The 18,777-nt window shown below is 39.0% G+C and overlaps 1 protein-coding gene across 3 annotated transcripts; it reads left to right on the top strand.

Annotated features, from left to right (window-relative positions):
• Positions 1-14,432, top strand: LOC135611282 (serine/threonine protein phosphatase 2A 55 kDa regulatory subunit B beta isoform-like). Of its 3 annotated transcripts, none has more exons than XM_065106894.1 (14): positions 8-225; positions 1,072-1,175; positions 1,315-1,410; positions 1,523-1,642; positions 1,797-1,991; positions 2,449-2,531; positions 3,590-3,708; positions 4,695-4,818; positions 5,200-5,323; positions 6,383-6,451; positions 12,049-12,140; positions 12,251-12,328; positions 13,590-13,663; positions 13,739-14,432. In XM_065106894.1, the coding sequence occupies exons 1-14, from the start codon at positions 144-146 to the stop codon at positions 13,894-13,896; spliced, it is 1,518 nt and encodes a 505-aa protein (XP_064962966.1). In that variant the 5' UTR covers positions 8-143; the 3' UTR covers positions 13,897-14,432. The 3 variants fall into 3 exon arrangements, with proteins under 3 accessions (XP_064962974.1, XP_064962966.1, XP_064962961.1); XM_065106889.1 differs by having other exon boundaries at positions 9-225; positions 2,440-2,531; XM_065106902.1 differs by lacking the exons at positions 12,049-12,140; positions 12,251-12,328; positions 13,590-13,663; positions 13,739-14,432 and adding an exon at positions 7,664-12,011 and having other exon boundaries at positions 1-225; positions 2,440-2,531.
• Positions 14,433-18,777: the final 4,345 nt, after the last annotated feature.

The raw sequence follows: 18,777 nt of genomic DNA, 5'->3' as shown, positions 1-18,777 counted from the left end.
GATATAATTCAGCGGATAAAATCCTCCTCTCCAAAAGTGGACACGAATTCTCTCTTCCATCTTGTGCCCCTCCTCCGGGGTCTTGCCTCGCCACCCCCGGAGATTTCTCCTCCGATGTGAGCGTGAGGGAGGGAACTGTGACGATGACCTCGTCGATGCGGTCGTTCAATTGGAAGTTCTCCCAGGTGTTTGGCGAGAGGCAACCCGGAGAGAAGGTCGAAGAAAGTCAGGCCTCCAAATCCCTTCCTCATTCTGTCCCTTTTTTCTTGGCCTCTTGATTCTTCGTTTTTCTTGAAAATATTTATGCTACCCATCGTTCGTTTCTAAACATCTTTGGCAGCATCTTGTGTTACTGTTTGTGAACTTGCTAAGATAGTGATAAAGATAAACTAGGAAAAGCAAGGAAATCGGACTACCTGGATGATGTTGTTGTTGATCCCATCCCTCTCTGTACCTTCTTACCAGTGATCATATATGAAGAAAATTTAGAGGCGAATTTAAATGTTATTTGCATTGGGACGCGAATCTCGATTGGTTGCACTTTAATTTATTATTTGCTCACTTTTTCACTCTCTGCGATAGACAATGGTGTACTCTTTTCTCACAAGCTTTGTCTAACGTCGAGGCCTTCCTGAAAAATGATTAAAAGGTGAAAAAGTATTTCATACGCCAAATGCTTCTGTTCTCTTGCTCCGCAAGCACCACAGAAGAAGAACAAAAAGAAGTAGGTCTTTTTCAAATATGTTGCGTCTTTTTTAGGTGAATCCATTGTTATGTTGACTTACAACTTCGAATGGAACTCTGAGAAGAAACGGCGAAAGATTTTACAGAACTGACAGGTGGAAAAATGATTATCCACCTGTCCTGCAGCTCGTGGTTCCTTGAATATTCTATTCTCTTAAGATTTTACACAACTGATGATATGATAGCCACATAAAAGGATCTGGAAATGCAAAGTGGTGCATTAGTTGTTTTCTTCATAGGTTTGAAATATCTTGTTTATGAATTATCTGGCTCAAGCACCCACCATGAAAACGGCTGATTGTGATAAAAAAAACTTGGTTTTTGCAGTAGACATAATATCAGCGGTCGAGTTTGAGAGTAGAGGGGACTATCTTGCAACTGGAGATCATGGTGGTCGTGTTGTCCTTTTTGAAAGGACAAATGGAAAAGATGTAACTGCCCTGATCCACAGCATTGATCATTTTCTTTTTTGCTCAAGATTTCCACTGGGATTTGATCTCCTTGTGAATTTTTTTCTTTTTTCTATTGTGGATACCACTTTAGTAATTGGATTTTTAATTATATTATCAGCTACGATCTAGGAAAGAGTTGGAGCATACAGACTCTTCTGTTACCTCTCATCCTCTATATTCTTACAAGACAGAGTTCCAAAGTCATGAGATAGAGGTACCATTCTATTTCACTTCAATTGCATAATCTCCCACTGATCCACTACAACAGCACGCATCAGTTGCATAGCAGTCTAGAAGCTAACCCTGATGCATTTTTATCTTGTTAGTTTGATTACCTTAAAAGTTTGGAAATTGGAGAAAAGATCAACAAGTTGAGATGGTGTGCCAGCTCCAATAACTCTCTGTTCATTCTTTCTACAAATGACAGGACGATTAAACTATGGAAGGTAAGATAACTGCTGAATGAGCCAAGTTAAATTGCTGAAAACAATTCACTTGTACCTTGAAAGTTAGCACCTACTCACCCTTTAGAAGTGAATGCTTCTGGTGTTATTGCTGAATTTTGGGCAGGTTGTAATTTTTGCTTGCTTTGTTAAACAGGTTTCAGATCGTAGAGTAAAGAAGATTATAGAAATGGACTCAAATGCACATATATCCTCAGAAAACGCGCTTCTGTCTGAGAAGAGTTTCTTGACTGACCAAAAGATACAATCTGTTCCAAATGGTTACCATCTTGAATGGATAACTAAAAAGCCAAAGAGTACATTTCCAACATATAAAGAAAGTCCCAAAATGGTACGTAAATTGGTACTATGGAGATCTCCTGGATATTCCTGATAGACTAGTCCATCATGGACTGTCCATGAACTGATATTCAGGTTGATTTCTTTGATTTGATGTGTTCTACTACTGTAGTACTTAATTCCTGCTAGTCTAGATGATTGAAACATAAATCAATAGAGAGAAGCCCAAGTTGCATCAAACAAGTTGTTAGATGAATAATTTTATGATTACAAACTCTACGAAGGGACTTGCTAAGGCATGTCTTGACATCGAATTTAATTAATGTTTATGATCAATTGCACTTTTTTACAAACATGAAGTTGCAGTTTACCTTGAAATGCTATTTTAGTTTTGTAAATTGGAGTAGCATAAAGAATAATGACTGTAGAGGTTGTATGTTTTTTATGTGTTTAACTAATGATGCTTGAAGTATCATTTATACTGATATCTCATCTATCAGATGTTTAAGTTTGGAGAGTGTGCCTCCTCAAGGTGTCGAAGGGTTTATTCCCATGCTCATGACTACAACATTAATTCTATATCAATTAATAGGTAATTTTTCATGCTTTTTCTCTTCTAGTGTTATACGTCCTTATTTATTAAGGTGTTACATGATTACATCTTGTATTTATATGCCAACATCAATTTTCTTATCATTCAAAACTAATGTACCGTTTCTAACATTAACAGGAAGTACATAAAACCAAGATTTTTAATTTCGAATAATACCACCTGTACTGGGCGGTACGTACCGGTCCGCCAGTAGATCGGTACGCGGACTGCTCGCTATCGAGCGCTACCGTCGATTGGAGTTGTTTCCACTCCATTACCATCTTAAATCGGTCGATAGCGGACGGTATTAGCTGAGGGAGAAGAAAGAAGAAGGAGAAGAAAAGGGAAACCTGGAGATCCGACGTTGCTCTCCCTCGACGATCCCGATCCGTCGCCGCCTTCCCTTGCCGGATGTCGCAGATGATGTCGCCTCCTCCTCATCTGAGGCGATGAGGCCTTGGTGTTGTCGACAACTTCTCCTCATCCGCGCAGGGAGAGAAGAAGCCTCGGCGACGTCCCGGGGAGAAGAAACCGAGCGTCGTTGAGGCGGCGTTTCTTCTCCCTATGCAAGTAAAAGAAACGAGGTGACGAGGCGGCATCATCGGCTCGTCACCCTTTTTTGCCCGGGGAGAAGGAAACCTCGGTTTCTTCCTTCTCCCCACGCAGGTAGAAACCAAACGATGTCGCATTTTTTTTTTCGCATGGGGAGAAGGAAACGTCGGTTTCTTCTCCCCACGCAGGCAGAAACCAAGCGACGTCGCCTCGAGGCGACGTCGGTTTATATATGTATGTATATATATGTATATATGTATGTATGTATATATATACATACATATGTACATATACATATGCATACATATGTACATATACATATACCGAATGGTACACCGAAATGTACCGCTCGGTATATTATACCATACCATACCGTATCGAGCTAAGCTCGATACTCCGGTACGGTATGAAATTACAATCCTTGCATAAAACATTCATGTTTGGCACTACAAAATTATTTTGTATGATTTCATTCAAAATCTGATATGAGTCACTGTCGTATGCAGTGATTGCGAGACATTCTTATCTGCAGATGACCTCAGAATAAACATGTGGAACCTTGAAGTTGGCAATCAATGTTTCAACATTATTGATTTGAAGCCTTTGGACATGGAGGATCTCGTAGGTGACTTCCCTTGTAACTCAATGCTTCGCAGAAAAGAATTTGTTCCACTCTTCATTTCTTGTGTGTTTTAGGTTGCAACTTCCTCATGAACTTTGCTGTTAACTTAAATGGCAGAGGAAAGCTACGTTGTTTTTTAGCATAAAATGTAATGGTGTTTCTTTCCTAGTGCAAGAAACTTTAGTCAATTGTTTTCTTCTATGATGAGCTGTTTTTAATTTATTAGCTGGTGTATAACACTATGAAGGGCTACATATTATATATTTGGTCAGTATTGATGTTTTTCAGGGCCAGTCATCACTCATCAAGTTGGGTCTTTGTCAAATATTTGATGTGTCCAACATTCGGCCTGACCCACTGGCTTCCCTATGACCTGTTGTTGGTATTATTTTCCTTTTAATGATTGTTTTTTTCTTTTTTTGGGGGGGGGAAATAGCTTTGTCTGTTAAAGGTATGTTTTCTTGCATCCACCATCCTTTTTTATTTTGTTTGATTTGTTTCCGTGGTCTATCGTTTGGTAATGGTAGCTCTTGTGCTCTTAGGATGGTAGGTTCCCTTAAATAAATACATTGATTCTAGAAACATTAGATGAATAGATATCCTGAATGTTGAGTCTTTTTTCCATATTTTGGTGTTTGATGTGTTGTGGTTCCCTTTTTTCTTTTATAGTAGATTGACAGTGATGGACAAAAAATTTGAAGATATGTTGGATGATACAATTATCATCAACAGATAATGTACGAAGTTCAGAATCAGTTCTATTAGTTCTTTGTTATATGATAGTTGTTCTGGATGATAGATATGTTATACAATTTATATACCGAACTTAGATACAATATGCTATAAGTTTCTTTATAAGTGTGTGATTTTGACCATTATGATTGCAGTCATCATTCTGTCATTTGACACTTATTTCTTGATGTAGTTTTTGTTTGTTGTAGACATATTACTGATTCTTTCATGGTATATGGTAAAAAAAATCTAATCAGAGGTAATAACGTCGGCCGAGTTCCATCCAGCATACTGCAATCTCTTAGCTTACAGCAGCTCAAGAGGTTTTATACGGTTGGTCGACATGCGGCAGTCAGCATTATGCGACCAGAATGCAAGAATGTGAGTCTTTTTTTTATCTTTAGGTACTTGCTTCTGGGGCATATATTGTTTTGACTGTCAAACTCCTATTTTTCCATTTCTCCTCTTTTGAGGCATGATTGAGTTGTGCTGTTAATCAGGTTGACTTCTATGGAGTATAAAATGCTGGTTGTTTTAGTGAGCAAGTAAAAAGAAGGGTTATATAAAAGAAAATTTCCATTAACATGATCCTGCCAAGGGACAAAATTTTTACCATCAATCATATTCCTATGATCCTATCTTTCTTATTCAATCCACTATCACGATATCCAGCTCATGATATTGTATGCCTGATCTTTTACTCTATATGTTTTGTGGGGTAAGTTAATTTTGTTTTTTGCTAACTTGAATTTGTTACTACAGTTTTCAAGACCGTGATGCTCATGGATCTAGATCCTTTTTCACAGAGATAGCTGCTTCTATCTCTGATATAAAGTTTGCTAAAGATGGAAGACATATTTTAACTCGTGACTACATGAACCTGAAGGTTTTCTATCTATTATGTTGATTTCTATCTATAATGATTTTGTTTTAAATTTTTCGTTATGAAACATTGTTTTTGAATGGTAAATAATTTTGTTTGCTTAACTATAATTGTTTGCTAGATGCTATACTGGAATTTGAGTGGGTTAACTTTAATTATTATTTTTTAAATAATTCAACCTTCCCTTGGAAAATATTTTTTGGACTGCAGTGGTGCATGTTGGCCTCTGATCAGTCAATATATGAATGTTGAATTCCTCTCTAATTGGTAGAAGTAAACTTAACTGTTACTTCTGCACTCTTATCCTTGTCCCATTTTTTCAATATTTAATGGTAATTCTATAAATTATATGATGCATGTTCCTGGGGCTAAAATGTTCATAATCTAACAAAAGGAATTACTGTCTTACTGCCATTTAGGTTTGATGTTGGTTTCAAACTTTTAAACCCTATTATACTGCACACTAGTTGAAATTCTAATCTTTTATGGGGTGCAACTTTCGTCATACAACATATCTGGTAATCAATGCTTAATTTTTTGTTCCTAATACCATGATTGAATTTTTGGGTGTGACATATAGCAACTTTTGCAAACACGACATTGGTAACATTAGACCAGATATATTATAGACATTGGCAACTATTCTATCAGGACCTACTGAATCGACGACATATGGGTCGAGAACTATTCTGGACTTTTCTGAAAGTGTTTCTATATTTAAAGTTGCTAACCTAGTCCTTTGGTCTTGGACTGACTTCTCTACTCGGATCAGTCCAAAACAATGCGAGAACACTTGTTCACTTTGTACTGCATCTGGAAATTCACCTCACTTTATTACGGTTCGGAGCTTTGCTAATATGTTGCCATATGTGAGCTTTCTGAATGTATTTTGTCATAGCATTAGCTACTTAGTGTTTTATTCAGGTATTAGTTTGGCATCTCTGGCATAGTTTATAATGCATTAACGTAAACATACATTGATATCATTTTTGTGTGTACATGAGCAATGAGCTTTGTGTGTTAGTATTTCTTATATGTTGGTTACTTCTTCCTTATTTACAGTTGTGGGACCTGCATATGGAAAGCTCTCCTATAGTTAGTTTTAAGACACATGAGTTTCTTCGTCCTAAGGTAATTAATTCCTTGATTTCATTTTTTCATCTGCCTTCTAATGGTTTTTGTCCTTGGATGGGATGAGTATTTACCATGTTGAATTCCGGAGCTTATAGCAGATGCAAAGCGAAGAATATGCTCTAATTCCCAACTCTTGGACTCATTCATCCATTATTTGTAAAGCCAAGCTAGCCTAGAGGACAAACAGTTACAACTAAGGAACTTAAGAAATTTCCATATATGATTTACCTATTGTATAGTTCCCATAATGATATAGTTATATACACTATCTATTATCATCTTGATATCATTGTCAGTTTCTTTTTAAAGAGCTTATTAGAAAAAAAATGTTGACCCAGTAACCCTTCCTAAACCCTACAAGGATTGTAATCTCATGATGTAAGCTGTCTTATAGGTAACCTATATAATCATCTACTAGTTGATATTTGTTGATACTACAATATTTGTTAGACTTCATTGCTTGGCTCACTTTATTAAACAAGACACTAGCATATTGCTCTCTTTTTGTTGTTTGAATATTATAGTGTGAATCCTTCCTCTAGTTGAAATATCTACAGTGGTTACAGTGTGCATGCAAGTCATGAACACATGCAAGACAGCAAAATGGGTAGTGATATCTGTGAATCCAGACTGAGGAATCTAGATATGGTCACAACAATAACAACAACAACAATAAAGCTGTAATCCCAACTATTTTGGGTCAATCTAGATATGGTCAATATTAGTCTAAATTAGTTATTTCTTTTCTGTTTTCATAATTTTGATTTTTTAAACTTAGTTTTTTAGATAAATTGTCCAAGTGTCTTGAAGCTGTATTTAAGTTAAATAAGTGATTGATGTTTTTAATTTAGAGCAAGAGGGTTTATATGGATACATATGTATGTTATCGCAAATTAGAAAAAGGATAAGATAAAGATCTTATTGTCAAGTTTATATCTTAGGGGTGTAACAAGTCTTTGATTAAATAGTGTAACTAGTCATCTAAAATAAGACTAAAGTTCATTATCTACGAAGGTGGTTCCCAGCTAATACAGTTATTTCATGTTCTTCTCCTGTAATTTTCTCTTATCTCATCTTACAATCTCCATAACACCTTTTGAGTCTCATGTACTGCACTCATTAACTCTTATAGGTGCCTATCTATATACTTTGTTAGTTATATCAAATTGCTGCATTGTATAAATTATGCCTAAAACCAAGTTTCATTAGGTCAAACTTGGTATCAGTTTGATGATTCCAAATCATTATCAGTCGGACAGATCAAATCAGGTTGGTGAATTTGGATCTCTGATCATTTTTATTTTTATTTTTAAAAGGAAAACTGAAATAAATTAAGATAAATAAAAATTAGTATTTTTTTGAACTTCAATAACTATTAGATGAAATTTTAAAGTATAGATTGATTTTTCAAAATATATCCTGTCGATCGCATTAATTATTCAGTCGCTAGTTAAGAGAGTCATGAGAACAATCTCGATTACCTTAAGTAGGGTGACCAATCTTCCAAATTTCTCTTCTCTCTCCCCTTATCACTTGTTACACTCCTCTTCATCTTCTAGCAGAGCAAAAGCGTTCAATAAAAATCATGATGCTGATATCATAAGTGTTTGGCATGATAAGTAGGTTACTTTCAGCAGCATCAGTTGGATTTGGCTGTATTTCATTGCAGTTATCACTTTATCCTCTCTCATTCATTTTTTCTATCTTTTCTTCTGGAGACACCTTTCCAGAATTGGGATCAGTCAATTTTGATCAAGATTAGTCAATTTGGGTTGATTCCTGATGAACCTGCAGGATTGGGCTTGGGACTGGGTGTAGCATTTAGAACTGGGATTAATTAAAATTGGACGAATTGGATCATTGTTTTTTAATTAATTTAATTCAGTTACAAGCAATTGAAAATCAGACAAAAATTAACTAGATTGGGTCCAATCAGCCAGGATCCATTGGATTAGTAAGAAAGGTATGAGTTTTGGCAATATCCCATAGGTTGGTCAAGATTGGTTGGATTGAATATCTTATGGTTGTACCAAGGTCCACCCTCATTTGTTGGATTGAATGATTCGAGAGAAGTCTCACGATTAATTTTAATCTCTGACCAAACCAATAGGATTGGCCAGTCCTACAATCTGTCTTAAGTCTTATTCGTTTTCATTCTTTTTAGCTTTAATCTTGGACTTTTGATAGCCTTTTGCTTGTACGTGTATGATTTGCTATGATTTAAGCGATTGCATTTGTGAAAGCATCATACAATGATTTACATAATTCACAAGTTTTCAAGACAAAAGTGGACTATAATCTTTTGATATGAGTTTGTAGAAGCAGAATTTTTTTCAAATAATGAAGTTGAAGTTGAGGGCTCAAAGGTTTTTTTTTGTAAAGACAGATGATTGCAAAGATGAGGCTTAAGCAAATTGATTTATCCTGATCATAAATAAGGACAGATGGACTGAGGTTTGGTTAGGTTGAATCTAAAATATGGATGTCTTGGGTCTTTTTTGTGATGTATTGTTTTACACAAATTGGTTTTGAGTGTTTTGGAGTTCAGCTTTTTTTGTCTTCACCTCCAGGATTATGTTTTTCTATCTTATGACCGCTTCCTTCTCAACATATTCTATCATCTTGTAGTTCATCGTCAGACTTTCTGTTAGTTTTTCTGATTGTTATTTAGAAAGAAGATCAGATTGTTATCTATTAGTTCTCATCGGTTAGTCTGCTGTCAAACCTATGTTAAGCATGAAAATCAAATTAGAGTATAATTTTGGGGTATGATGCAGTATGTTAAGCCCATTATAGGGTATGTAATTTTTCTCAGATTGGTACGTAGTAATCAGTAATATACTCGTCCGAACATGAATGGACATGCGAATTGTCCAATTTCGGACACTTCATATGCAGCAAAAGGCTTACCGCCTGCTTTTTTATTTTTTAACCCTAAAAACCCTAGTGAGAGAATACCACTTTCCCACCCTTTCTGGTGCAACCCTTATCATGCCCTCATGTCATAAACTTAGCTACAATTGCATAAGTTGCTAGGCATCCAAGCCATACCTGTGCACAAGGGTTAGCCTAAATTTCAACCTCATATGGTCTTGAAGGATGTGCAAAATAAGAAAAGAGAGTCGAAGGGGCGAACAACAGGTAAAATGTCATTGTTGCTCAGAAGGTGCACAGAACAAACAATTGAAAAGCAATCAGAACTTAATTAGCCTTGAAAGGTAGTCGTGGTTTTGAATTGTCATAGACTTAGTTGACTTTATGTTGGTCGTGTGACACCCTTTGATATTCATTCACAAAGGGTCAATCTCTCGCAACCTCATGTCTCGTCTGATCTTTTAGGGAGCTGCAAGGAAAGGTTAACTTGAACATGAGGGCAAACTGCTATCATCACTCCACCGAAGTGTACACTCATATCCCACAAATAAACATTGAAGCAAAGACTTTATTGGCAAATGTAGACTTTGTAGGCTTTGAATGATCATATGATAAAGGGTCCAAAGTAGCTTGTCGTGCACAAACTCCCAGCACACAAGCACTCATACTTAATTGTTCCAGTACAAAGATGGTCTGACCCAGAGCCCCATCCAATCCTGTGCCGCCCGAGATTTTAAGGTGTCAAGATGGTTGACATTTTAGACACTTGAGACACCCCCAAGTGTCAATACGACGACACCCTTTTGATTTCTCTTCCTACATGGTGTACCACCAAAGTTTTACATCCCATCGAGGTACATGGTTGTGACCGACACCATTGTCTCATTGGACTCAAGTCTTTGCTCGAAAATGTTGTTCCATATCAAAAAGAAAGTTCTCGAGCTCTATATCATACCGAGCACCATAATATCAGTACAACTCGAGTGCCCTTGACTATTGAGTCTGTGAATGGCCACGAGGTTTCTTTTGCCCACGTGCAACAGTCGTGTGAGAATTGTGATTATCACAGTGAGGTCCTCTAATTTCTTGGAGATGTTGTAAGGACTAGTGCAACATCATTGAGCCTTCGCCATGAAGCTCCAGTTGGCCCATTCGAGACTTGGTCTCTTCTCACGTGGACTCGATCATCGCTAAGCACTTTTCACATTTGTAAGAGATTGGCGTGGATGACAGTGAGATATGACTCAAGTTCTGACATTCATTCTTTATGGCTCGTGTTTGTCCTGGTTTGCCTTGCACCACCCCTTCCTCGACGTGGAAGATATGTGGTCCTCTTGACCGCTAATGTGGATGCCATGCTCGTCTTGAGCGATCATGCGAGGGGATTGTTTGTGATGAGTAGTACCACTTGATTCACCATGCTTTCTTGCCATGGTGTAAGTCCAATCATCGAGCAAGGCTTACTTTTAGTTGTTTGCCTTCTTGGTCATTGAGCAAAGCTTGATTTCAATTAAGCTTCCTCTGATACCACATGTCATGAACTTAGCTAGAATGCCTAAGTTGTGAGATACCCAAGCAACACCTGCCTGCCGACCTAAGTTTCAACCTCTTGGGGTCTTGAAGGACATACAAAAGAAGAAGAGTTTGTCGAAGAGGTGAACGATGGGCAAAATGTCATCATCATCCAAGAGGTGCACTGGACAAACAATTGAAAGCGGTGAGAACTTAATTTCCTTTGGAGGACTATCACAATTCCGAACAATAGCAAGGTCCCAGGTTGTCAGAGAGCTTGATGGAGTCTCACGCTTGTACAACTATACTGTTGATGGCATTAGAAGTTATCAGAACTCTCCAACTGCTATACCAGAGCGCCATCCAGCTCCGTGCCATCTATGCAGTTCGAGAGTGCTGAGATAGTTGATGTTACACCGATAACCCATCATGGCACAGGTAAAAAGGGCTATTTTGATCAGTTTTAGCTTGGGACTGCTGACGATCGATGGAACATAGCTCGAGACTACTGATGATTGACAGAACAGCCAGCAGACTACATTTACAGTGGAAAACGAGCAAATTACAAGCAAAATAAGGCTACTGTTCCACCACCCACCGCTCATCCTGTTATTTACAGCCATTACAGAAAAGGGTTACGATGAACAAAAGGACAAACTGCTCAAGCGATGAAGGTGCTGTGTTGTGGGCTTGCTGTAGCTGTCTGTGACACTCCGCCACTTGCCTGTTGTTGCGCTGCTCCTTGAAATTGACCCACTAGTGGTACTTCTCTGTTGCCATTGTCACTGCCTCCTCCTCCACAACTACCTCCTCATCGTCCTCCTCCCCCTTCTAGCACCATGTTGTGTATTGGCAGACTGCGTGTCAATATGTGGGTTCTTATGAGTCTGGTCAGCAACCAGCATGGGTTTGGTATCCGAAATTGCAAACCTTGACCCATTATAAAATAAGTAATCTAGGCTTGTTATTGTATGTCTAATCATGGTGTGAGGCAATTGCCCTTCTAATCATCTTGCATCCATACCTTGGCAAAGTAATTATTGATTGGACAGATCTTGCACCTTGATCCGATCAAATTTTCCATGCTCTTCGGTTCTGCCTCTTTATGTAAATTTATTCTTATTGTTGCTTACAACTTGCTTGTGACTTCAAATGTACTATTCCTCTATTTAACCAGGAATCTACTTATGACTGTATGGATTCTGCAGCTATCAGAGCTATATAATGGTGACTTCATTTTTGATAAATTCGACTGTTGCCTAAGCAGGGATGGACGCCACTTTGCTACTGGAACATACAGGTCTGCTTCCGTATATAACATTGGGAATGCAAGCATCTCCATGGTGTGGATTTTCCTTATTCTTTTAATATAAATTGTAATGTTTTTCTGATTTTGTATTTTTCTGTCAGCAATACTTTCAAAGTTTTCTGTCATGATGGTGGGTATACCGATGGTACCAGATTGGAAGCCAGCAAAAACCCGAACAGGTGAATTGTGTTTGTTTTTCATTTACAAGGTGCACTAAATTTATATATCACGAATTTGATTTTAAGAGGTTATAGTCCTACCAAATGCAACTTTAAAAGAAAACCATAAATTTTCATGTCGATACTTCTATTTACAACCTACAATAGTATGCAAAGGCAGTGAGACAACTTAATTTTTTGTTTTATTATATTGTATGGTTTTGTTCTTAGAAGATTTTAGCTTTATATTTCCATATTGCTGGTATCATGTGGATTCAATGCAAATGTTGTCTTCCCTGACTTTCATATTACATGTACCTTCAAAATTATGGAGATGGCATATTCAACAGTCTCATATACATCAGTTTTAGTGCATCCATGATATAGCATGACAATTTTAGATAATACCAATGGTCCTCAAATGCTGTTGGAAGCTCATTACAGACATAAGCTTTAACTTCTAATTGCTTCATCATTTGGATTTACCTCTTAATAAGTATTGCTTTTTTAGATTTTTAGACATGTACAGCTGTGTTTTATGAACTTACATGTGGCATATGTTGATTTATCATGAGTACAAAATTAAATAACATCTTTTTTCATGAAGAGGTATGTGTATATATATGAATTCAATAATTCTCTTGTACATATTAGATATCCGGTAGAAGTTGTTAATACTTGCCCCCTGCACTTCTAATCTTTATGATAAACAAATAATAAGATAGCCTCAGATTGTTGATTTGACAAAATAGAAAGTAGACATCATAAAGTATAGGATTATGTGTTCCTTTCCTTGGCTTGTGAAGAGACTATATCTTGATTCAAAATGATATTGCCTGTCACAATGGGGAGATTAGTGGCATGAGTAGCTTGGGGATGGCATACCTTGTAAGTTGTAGCATTATGCTCTCTGTTGGTACGGGATGCAAGGGTGCTCTGGGAGAGTTCAGGTTATTTCTATTTCATTGGTTTTCTAGCACCTTTGTTTATGGTATAATTTAATATATAAAATGGTGAGGGGCATCAGGATAATACTCTTGAGATTAAAAGAAAAATTTTATAGGATGTAAAATGATAATGCTTTGTCGATCCGATTGTTTAGGAAACGACATACAAAAAAGTATGAAAAGTATGTGTTGCTGGTATGAAAATGTTAAGGTGGATTTGTGAAGTTACCAAGAAAGATAGGAAAAGAGATGGAGAATCATAAAGTTGATTCATACACTTTTTTAATTATTAAAGTATGTTATAGTTAGTCAATTCATGTATTTGGCTCATCCAGGGTATCCCATAGTCAAGAATGCCAGAAAAATGCAGGATTGCTGACCTTCTTTGCTCGTGGACTCCACCGGCGAGGTTAGAAGAGAATCTATGATTGTTCCGAGTAAATTGTTTTTCTTCAATCATTTAGCGTCTTTGTCTTTGTTACAGGCCATGAGAATTCAAGGTTTGATAGTAGCGATGAGATTCCATGTGACTTGGATTCAAAACTGATCCACTTGGCATGGCATCCTACAACAAACTTGATAGCTTGTGCAGCAAAATGCAGCTTGTACACGTATTATGCAGAGAGCAGTTTTAACGCCTAGTTAAAGTTGAATGTTGCATGCACAAAAAACGCCAGGACAGAGAGACGAGCAGGTAGCCATCTTGCTGAACCGAGAGACAGTATTTAAAAACCTAGATGAGGCAAGAGGATGCTTTTCTGGGGCATCGTTGATTAGTAGATATTGGCAAGCGTCTGCTGCAAATCCTTGGAGGAGCGTAGTTGTTGAGGGGCTCTCAGAAATTTGTCACCAGTAGCAGTCAAACTCATGCCATTCTAATAGGTTTCTGCGGCAGCCGTTCCATCTCAAAATAAGGGTAAAGATACAGCAGGATCATTGAAGGGAGGGGGCGTGTGACCACCGACGCAGAGAAGGTGACTCCAAACAAATGGTTTGGCTTCACGTAGATATGCTTGTATGAAAGCCACTTTATTACTAAATCATCTGATATCTAATCATTTGTGATAAACAAATGAGGGTGTATGAAGTCTGCTGCAAAGCATGTCGTCGTTAGCGTCCTCTGTGTCTGCTGCTTCTGTAACAATATCCCGTAATTAGTAAATTATGCATGCGACTGATATGTGCGTGATCGTCCATTCGTGAATCAATAATCAAAGTCACTGCATAATCAATAATTTATACACTGATTTTTATCATATTCACTGCATTTCTCTGCATTTTCAATATGTTATATTTTTATCAATAACATATTCACTGCATTTCTCTCTCTAATACAAAATAAATATTTTTATCATGCGTAATTCGATAATTCCCGTTTCAAGTGACTCCGTTGTCACTGATTCTTCATCGGAAACCTCACCCCGGTGATCAAAGACTCTTTCGTTTCGCTCCTTGCTGCTATCTTTTAGACATTTTTACCCATACCGGCGGTGTACATCAGCCTAAAGATAGAGAGAAACTGGATCCAAAGAGCCCAATCTAGCCCGGTCCGACATGGCTCTGGTCGGGCTAATTCAGAGGCCCATGGGACGGGCCTTGACAGCGGAGCCCAACGTTGACGGGCGTAGGAGTGGATTCAAGTTCGTCGAATCCGGTTACCTCTCGTAAGTTTAAGAACGCAAAATATGAAAGATCTGACAACGAAAATATTTTTTTTCGGCCCCTTCATCGCGAAATGAGTATGCGGTATGCCTACCGACGGCGCTTGTACCCATCTTTCGCGGGTCGAAGGCAAAGAAAGAATTCGCTCCGCCCCGTCTCGGCCCACTCTTCTTTCTCCTGCTCTTATAGACAAACAAAAAAAGCCCACTCTTCTTTCTCCTGATCAGAATGGAAGTGATTGCAGCGTTGGCGAGATTTCTGTTGTAGATTCCAGTGAGAACACGTCGACTGAAGGATTGTAGGCCCAAAATATTTTTTTTGGGGCACTTTGTAGCCAAACCGATATACGGTAAGCACACATGAGGTCATTGTACCTTTTTTCTTTAAAATATATTTTTGACATTGATTTAATCGATGGAGCACAAGCTAAAAGCGGGGAGGACGGGAGACAGTGATGGGATGGGATGCGATGGGATTGGTCAAGGAAATGGGGGCGATAATATACGGAGGCAGCTTTTGATGTGACATATGTCGGTCGATCGGAAGTGTCTTTCCATCTCCTTGTCCTCCTCCTTGCTCACGAATCGACGACTTTCTCCCTCCTTGTCAATCCATTTTATTCTTCTTCCTTCCTTCCTTCCTACTTTTCTTCGTCCTACTACCGTTCTTGTCCTCCGCTGTTCTTCTATCTTCGCCCTCCTTGCCAACCATTTTACCATCGTCTGCCCTTCGCTACGTCTTTCTCTTCTTCATGACGATGGGTCCAACCTCTTGTGTTGGAGACCGTGGGAATCGGGGTGGCCGGTCGAATAGTGCATAATGCATATAAGTAGATTCCGGTCACCGTGCATTGAACCTCGATGATCTGAAGCCAATACGAGTTTTTTGGGACGCTATGTGGTAAACGGGTACGCGGTAATTAGGGTAGACACCCACGTGTTTGTATCCCAACTTATTGGGTCGTTCTCATAACATAGGGCTCGGTGTCTTTTGGGCCGCTACCAGCTGGTCTGGCTCGGTATAGTGTGGTCAATCAACAACCCACCTACGAGTCCTCTAAATTTATATAGATATAAAAAGTGTTTTTATAAAAATTAAGGTCGATTTTCTTGGAAAATATTATGTATTTCTAAAATGGCACCCCCATTTTATTTTATTTTTTTTTTCTAAATAATATCTCAAATTAAAAAAAAAAAAAACAAATGGCCCCTAAAGAAATTTTCTATTCGTCACAGTGTTTTGGTCACTTATAGTGTTTTTGGCATATTACAGGGCTTTAGCCACCGTAATAAAAAAATGATAAAGTCTACTTGAAAACAGAGTTATTGTTTGAGAAATAATAATAAAAGATATATACCTTTTAAAAAATACCCAAAAAATAATTTAAAAAAATCCAAAAAATAAATATAAAAATTCAGGCACTTTTTTTTTTTATATAAAATAGCAAATTTAAAAGTAAGCTTCTGATTAAGCGTTGAAGATTTCTTTTCATAAACCAGTAATCTATTGGGCTCAACATTTACAGTGTTGTAGAGAGAGAGAGAGAGAGAGAGAGAGATGGACATTCGAGATGGTGAGGGTGACCAAATTTAGATCCACCGGCTGTTGACATGGGCCACCACACGCGCACGGCCGAAGACTAACCATTAAATGTGGCGTCGACAGCGCATCCAACCCGCACTCGATGCTCAAGAAGACGAAGCGCGTTGCTCGTGTTCATCCAGCCTGGGTTTTAATTAGCTTAACACCTCGATGGTGCGTGGTGTATGTCACTAGAACTGCTATGGCTCCGACTGACCAATCTCGAGCATCCAAAAGATCAAGTGGGCTTCGCCAAGATTTGATCCCTAGCTTGCGTGGGTTGTCGTACTACATCAAAGTTGCTAAGATAAAAAAGTTTGCTGCATCGGATGTGATTCTTGCGCCGGATATATACAGCAGAGGCAACAACAACAGACTACGGAGGACGTTAACGGGTGGGTACATACGTACGTGCGAGGCTTGCTTATAATCAATCTTCTTTAGTTTTCTGTCTTCTTCGGTGCTTCGCAGACTTTTCCGGAACAGCGCTCGAGCCTGTTCGCCACTTTCCACTCGCTAGAGCCTGTTCGGCGTAGTTCACTGCAAAAAGGAAGCAAGAGAAAGAGATAAGGTGATCTGGCCTGGCCTTGCCCAATCACGACCGCTTACATGGTATAGTGCCTCCCACTATTCCTTGTTTTTGTTTTTTCTTTTTTTTTTATCACTATCACTACGCCACTCTCTTCTTTTTAGGCGTGAGTGCTTCTTGGTGGCCTCAACTTTCCTTGGTTCGTGCGGTGCACCACCAGCATATGACCTCCACCATGTGTGCCACCTGCAAGCATTTTCTTCCATGGGAAGCAAACTTCTCGAGCTTTTTCCTTCCTTTACCAAAAAGTTGCGCATTCTTTCGTGTCGATCCCGCCTTGCCTTTCTTTCTTTTCTTTCGTGCGTCCAGATTGCGGACAGGCTGCCTGCGGGAACATGATTTACGTGTGAACTAAGCTAGCCCAGGAAATATTGTCGCAAGCTCCCAACCTTGTGCCTACCCCCTTACTACATCTCAAGGTACTGCAACGCATAATCCTCCTCCTCGCCTATACTTTGTCACCCGCCACAATCATTTCAATTGCCTCATGACATGTGACCGTGAGAGGATCAACATTAAGCCTACGTGCTTGGTTTGGACTGGTACCGAGGTTAGGCGATGGAAGCTCCAACTCAGTCTGACATGGGAAGCACTAACGCAGCCTGCTTTGGTTGATCGTACCCGAGGGCTTTCAGAATTGTATATTTCGCGAAACACAAGCTGACACCACCACATTGGCCAGGTGATGTCAGTTTCGATACTCGTAATCCGGTAGATAGTGTTTTCGAAGCATCCTCAAGAATTCCAATCATAAACTTGTTTGCTCTTCGAACAATATCCTCCTAAACAGTCGTATGTACCTAATTTCAGTCAGCTATTCAGGAGGAATCGAAGACTGACCCTTGCTTGACCAGGCTCTCTCAATCAATCTGTGACGAGCTAACGATGCATGCAACTTTGTTTTAATCTCTCTCTCGATCATGCCCATGTGAGCGACAATTACGAAGGACTTGCAAACACCGTAGATTCGTGTCAGTTTTCAACTCATCAGTTGGCATTACTAAGCAGACCGCGGGATGCGATCTCGTCCACCTCCTATCGCATCGATCTAATGCTGCACATTCCATGCTGCTTGTCTAGGGACTGATCAGCTGACGAGCACTGAGAGAGGGTGCATGTGCCAGGAATGAACAAGCGTAGTAGACCCTTCACAAACGAACAGGAATGTCCCTTCACAATCTATTCACAAAAAGAACAGGGATTAACGCTTCGAGCGCTTAATGGGTTTTGGGGCCGTACGCTCCCTTAGTCGTAATCTATTCAGAAGAGTGTCCCTTCACAAAAGAACAATGTTTTAAAAGAGAATGCCCATGCTTGGTCAAGTTAGAATCTTTCTCATCAACAAATGTACGTGGTGCCTTTGATTATATCAACCACTCAGCAAATTAAGGAGAGAGAAGTGCTAATCTGTTGGGTAGCGGCATAAAAGAGAAGGAAGCATGCATGGTGTCGTAGTAGTTTATGTTTTGCTCACATCTGCCTACCATCTATTCCGATCCTCAGGTGGCTGGCCAATATGGAAACCACTGCTTGCTTCCGATAAGATATCCTGATCCACTCTCACTAGTGATGGGCGAGAGTGGCCTTGTGGACCAATGTATCTCTGTGTTGGTGCATGTTCCCTCCCTCCCTCCCTCCCTCCTTCCTTTTGAGCGCTGCAAGGCCATGATCAGTCGGCCGGGTGGGAGGGG

This window comes from Musa acuminata, chromosome BXJ1-2 (assembly GCF_036884655.1).
Source record: "Musa acuminata AAA Group cultivar baxijiao chromosome BXJ1-2, Cavendish_Baxijiao_AAA, whole genome shotgun sequence".
Taxonomy (NCBI): Eukaryota; Viridiplantae; Streptophyta; class Magnoliopsida; order Zingiberales; family Musaceae; genus Musa; species Musa acuminata.
Note: the sequence above shows the minus strand (reverse complement) of the source record. Positions and strands in the feature narration are given on the sequence as shown.